The following is a 4497-nucleotide window of genomic DNA, read 5'->3' as shown; positions in this document are numbered from 1 at the left end:
TCCAGGAAGGCCTCCATTTCTTCCACATTCATCAGTTTTTTTGGCATATAGTTGTTGATAGGAATTTGTAATAATTGTTTCTATTGCCTTGGTGTTAGTCATGATCTCTCCCCTTCCATTCATAATTTTATTAATATGGGTCCTTTCTCTCTTCTTTTCCATAAGTCTGGCCAGTGGTTTATTGAGCTCATTAATTTTTTAAATCACCAAATTCTAGTTTTGTTGATCTGATCGACTGTGTTACTGCTTTCCAATTATTTGATTTCTGCTCTAATTTTAATTATTTCTCTTCTAATGCTTGCTTAGGCAACGTTTGTTTCATTTTCTCTAGTTCTTTAAGTTGTAGAGTTAGTTGGTGAATTCGGGATTTTTCATGCCTACGTGTTCCTCTCTTTTAGTATCCTGAATATGTCTTGCCAGGCCTTTCTGGCTTGCCAAGTCTCTGTGGATAGGTCGGAGGATATCCTGATGTTCTTCCCTCCGTACATAAGGAATCTCTTTCCCCTAACTGCCCTTAAGATGGTTTCCTTGCTTCTAAGATTTGCAAGTTTTTCTATTACATGTCGGGGTGTTGGCCTGTTTTCCTTGATCTTACGAAGGGTCCTCTCTGCCTCTAGGAATCGAATGTTTGTTTCATTCCCCAGATAAGGGAAGTTCTCAGGTACGATTTCCTCAAATACATCTAGTCCTCTCTCTCTCTCTCTCCATTCCCTCTGGGATTCCAATTATTCTGACATCGGAATGTTTCATGGTGTCACTTACTTCTCTGATTCTATTTTCATGGATTCTGAGTTGTTATTCCCTGGCCTCCAGTTCTCCCTTTTTATCTACTACATTGTCTTCCAGGTCGCTTATTTGGTCTCCTGCCTCAGGTACCCTAGGTTTTAGGTTATCCAGATTGGATTGGATCTCATTGATAGCATTTTTAAGTTCTGCCAATTCAGGTTCAGTTTCTGCCCTTAGAGACTCTATGTTGCCATTCATTGGTTTCTCCATTCTAGCCATGGTCTTCACAATGCCTAGCCTGATTTTCATCTCCGAAACCTTGGTTATATCTGCATCCATTTGTAAATCTGCAGTAAATACATAATCCCTGTGTCTTTTCTATTTGGGGGCTCCTCCCCCTAGTCATTCTGTGGATGAGTGTTTAAGGGAATTATAGAGTCCAAATTATTGACCAGATCCCAAGCAAGATGCACCTGTTTTCCTGGGACCTTAGAGTTGCTGGCCTCTTGTTATCCTAGCGTGTCTTCTGGGGGAGGGGCTTGTCACACTGTTACTCAGGCAACCCTGTTTGGGCAGTGTTCCCCTTCCCCCTGTGGCAGGGGATAGGCTCAGCAGAAATTAGTCTTTGGGCTTTTGTTCTCTGGCGAGTTTCCCTGGCGGCTTTCCACATCTCTTCACGCGTCAGAGAATAGACCATTTCCAACCCTCTGCCTCAGAGCAGAGAGATCAAAGTCTCTTCTTCAGTGAGCTCTACAGGACACAATATCTCTGTTTCTGTCCATGCTGTTATATACTGCAGCATCTTAGGTTGTGCGCCGCTCCGCGGCACTCCCAGTCCTGCCTCCGAGTCAGGGCATGTCTCTGCATTTTGTGCTTTTAAACACGCCAGCCACTCCCAGGGTGCGAGGCTGTCTCTCACCCATGGTGAAGGATGCCCACGGCCAGGCGCCCTCCCATCGCCATTTATCCGCTGGTATCGCCCCGCAGAATCATGGCTCCCTGCTTTGTACCTCAAAATGAACTGCCTGTGATATTCTATTTGTGGAGATCCAGATCTTCTTACATCTCAGGGTGGTTCGTGGGTGTTCAGAGGGGTCTGGTAGTTATCTAGCTCAATTCCAGGGACGAGTTCAAATAGGGTCCCCTACTCCTCTATCTCTTGCCCCCAATATTTTGCTATTAAAACAAAACAAAAAAAAAATTGGGGGGTGTGGTCTCTCCTCTCCAGAACTCGTTCTCCATGTTTAGCAGTTACTGACTCTGAGCTCTGTCATTTGGTTTTCAAGGGAGTAAGATATGAGTTGCTAGCCATGGTAACAACAGGGGGCCTGATCTTTGCCGAAATATTGTAAAAAATGAATGCTGCCTTTCTTTTTCTGAACTGCAAATACCGCTCCATTTTGTGATGCTTTTGTTTTGTTTCCAGAGGCTTTAGGTGGTTGTTTTCCATACTTTATCACTTGGACAGTTGGCTGGTGGGTGTTCATCCTCCATTAAATGGACTCCCAGCTTCTCTTACAAAATATGGTGTTCCGTTCATGCTGCTCTTTTCCAAGATGACTGCAGCTTGCTCCTGCTAAGGCAGTGTTGAGAAGCTACTTGTGATTCCTGGCCACTGCCAGGAGGAATAAGTGGAAGGTCCTGTCTTTGGCTCAGTGCTTGTGCGAGATGCAAGGTGACCAGGATAGCATCAATTCAGGCCACAGTGTTATGGAGGCTGACTTAAGGGACCATAAGGCACCTGAAGTGGTTACAGCTTTGCATGGTCAGCAGTGACAAGTAAAGGCCTGGAAAGGTGGTCAAGATCACTGCTCTGTCCTGTTGAGATTTGGTGAAGCAGAACCCCTTGTTAGTTGTTTTGTGTAGTCAAGTGTCAACGGAGAGAGGACTGGGATTTAACACCCAGGACCCAAGGAACTGGGTAGAGGATATGGTATTTGATACGGAACTTCCGTAGCGGCAGGGCAGAGGATGTGGCATTAGGTTAGACACCTGCTGGAGAGTTTGCAACCCTCGTGAGGGAAAGGGTGCCTATGAGGGGACTGTTTCTCAGGAACATGGCCACGCTTGGAACCGCCTATGAAGTAAGTTAAGTTTTCTGACTTCAGATGGGAGAGCTGAGTTCCATTCATAAGGAATTTCTTTCCTAAGTATGAAGCGGGATTTATTGTGTAATGGGGAGTGGTATTGAATGGGAGAGGATGACCATTTTTGCTGAGTATTTCACGTTTTTGAGCGTGGCTTTCAGATGGGTTTCGCTTTTTAGGAACTTTGTTATCCCTGCAGTATAAGGTGGACAGTCCCTGTCTTCAGTGTGGAAAGTAGATTGTGGAGAAAGTGCCTTCCTGCAGGAGCAAGTGCAATGAATGGTGGAGCCTTTTGGGGAGGAGGAGTCCAAAGTAGATTGAGCCTGGGACCAGAATTGGGCCCCAAGTTTTCCTAAGACTTGGCCTCAGGGCATGGCTTTGCACAGTGCTCAGCAGCATCATGTAGACTTCGTTGGTTACTTTCTTTTTCTTCCTTATGCTTAAGGGGTCATCATTTTTGCTACTTTGAATTATGTTGATTCCTTAATATCAGTTCGTTCTTGGACTTTGGGATTTAAGCCAATTTGGTAATCTTTAAGGTATTGCTGATCAAGTCTATTTTGTAATGTGTTGCTTGGGATCTGTACATGTATATTCATATTAGGGACAATAGCCCCGTTAAGACAGGCATCATAAGACAATAGGTTAAGAGTAGATATCTATGATAAAAAATGAAGTGATAGTACGCCAACAAGTTCAAAACAAATCTCATGGTGGGACTGTGCAATAAGGTGTGGAAGTGGCTTTGATTTCAGATCAAGTATCTCAGCATGTGTATGCATTCCCAGTGTGTGTAGGTGATAAGGGGAGAGGCTCATTGAGCACTAACTAGATGAAGTGGGGTCTCTATGACCCCTGTTGCTATCTGTGACAAACAGAACTACCATGGGAATTGCTGATCCTGCGTCAGAACTCCACCCACCCTATTTGGTCAATCAGACAGTTCCTATCCCCATTGTCCCACTTTCTTCCTTTATTCCCAGAATCTTGTTTCTCTAAGTCTATGCATTGTATCGGACATTACATTACTTGATTGCCTCTGGTTAAGGCGGGGGGGGGTGGTTACAATTCATTAGGCAGGAAATTCAATATCAAGAAAGTCATTCAGCCCAATATGTACAAGTGAAAGGGCTTAGGAAGTAGAATGTCATAATTCACAAATATGACTCCTGAAGTTGGTTCTTTCTTCCCTTTACACAAGAGTTACCTCTTATGGGAAAAACAAAACAAAACAAAAACAAAACCTCTGGATAATATGTGGTTATATGATCTCATAACTGAAATATCCTTAGGGGAATCGTCTGTGTATAGCCAAGTCCCTGTCTCCAATTAAGTATGGAAACAGGTCTCATAGAGCAAGTCACGCCACTCAACCGTAAATCAGTATCACCTGAATCTCTGAGCAATGACAGTACAGTTGTTTTTGTCTAAAACAATGAGGTATTAAAACTACAAAGAGGAACTGGGGCCAAAGAACAGTTTATTGAAATTTGACATACGCCCTCATGGAAGGCAGCCCAGTACAGAGCAACTCCCACCATCCATAAATGCCAGATCTTGACTGTGAACTCTCCTGTTCGTTTTCCTCCTCTTCAGCTGCCTGCATCTCCTCACCAGCCTGAAGCATCCTCTGTCCGTCTCCCTGCAATGGTTCTTTGTTCTTGCAGTTTTGCTCGTCCTCCTG

The 4497-nt window shown here is 44.2% G+C and overlaps 1 protein-coding gene across 2 annotated transcripts in view; it reads right to left on the bottom strand.

Annotated features, from left to right (window-relative positions):
* Positions 1–3239: 3239 nt before the first annotated feature.
* The window catches only part of LOC118006459, a 2323-nt gene continuing 1065 nt past the window's right edge, over positions 3240–4497 (bottom strand). The window contains exon 2 of one of the 2 annotated variants that reach the window (XM_034999119.1): positions 3240–4432. In XM_034999119.1, the coding sequence (XP_034855010.1) occupies positions 4294–4432 (139 nt within the window). In that variant the 3' untranslated portion in view covers positions 3240–4293. Of the gene's footprint in view, positions 4442–4497 lie in introns of both variants that reach the window. The other variant, XM_034999120.1, reaches the window with a different exon arrangement.

The sequence above is a fragment of the Mirounga leonina genome, unplaced genomic scaffold (assembly GCF_011800145.1).
Source record: "Mirounga leonina isolate KUSES-001 unplaced genomic scaffold, KU_Mleo_1.0 Mir_96849, whole genome shotgun sequence".
Lineage (NCBI taxonomy): Eukaryota > Metazoa > Chordata > Mammalia > Carnivora > Phocidae > Mirounga > Mirounga leonina.
Note: the sequence above shows the minus strand (reverse complement) of the source record. Positions and strands in the feature narration are given on the sequence as shown.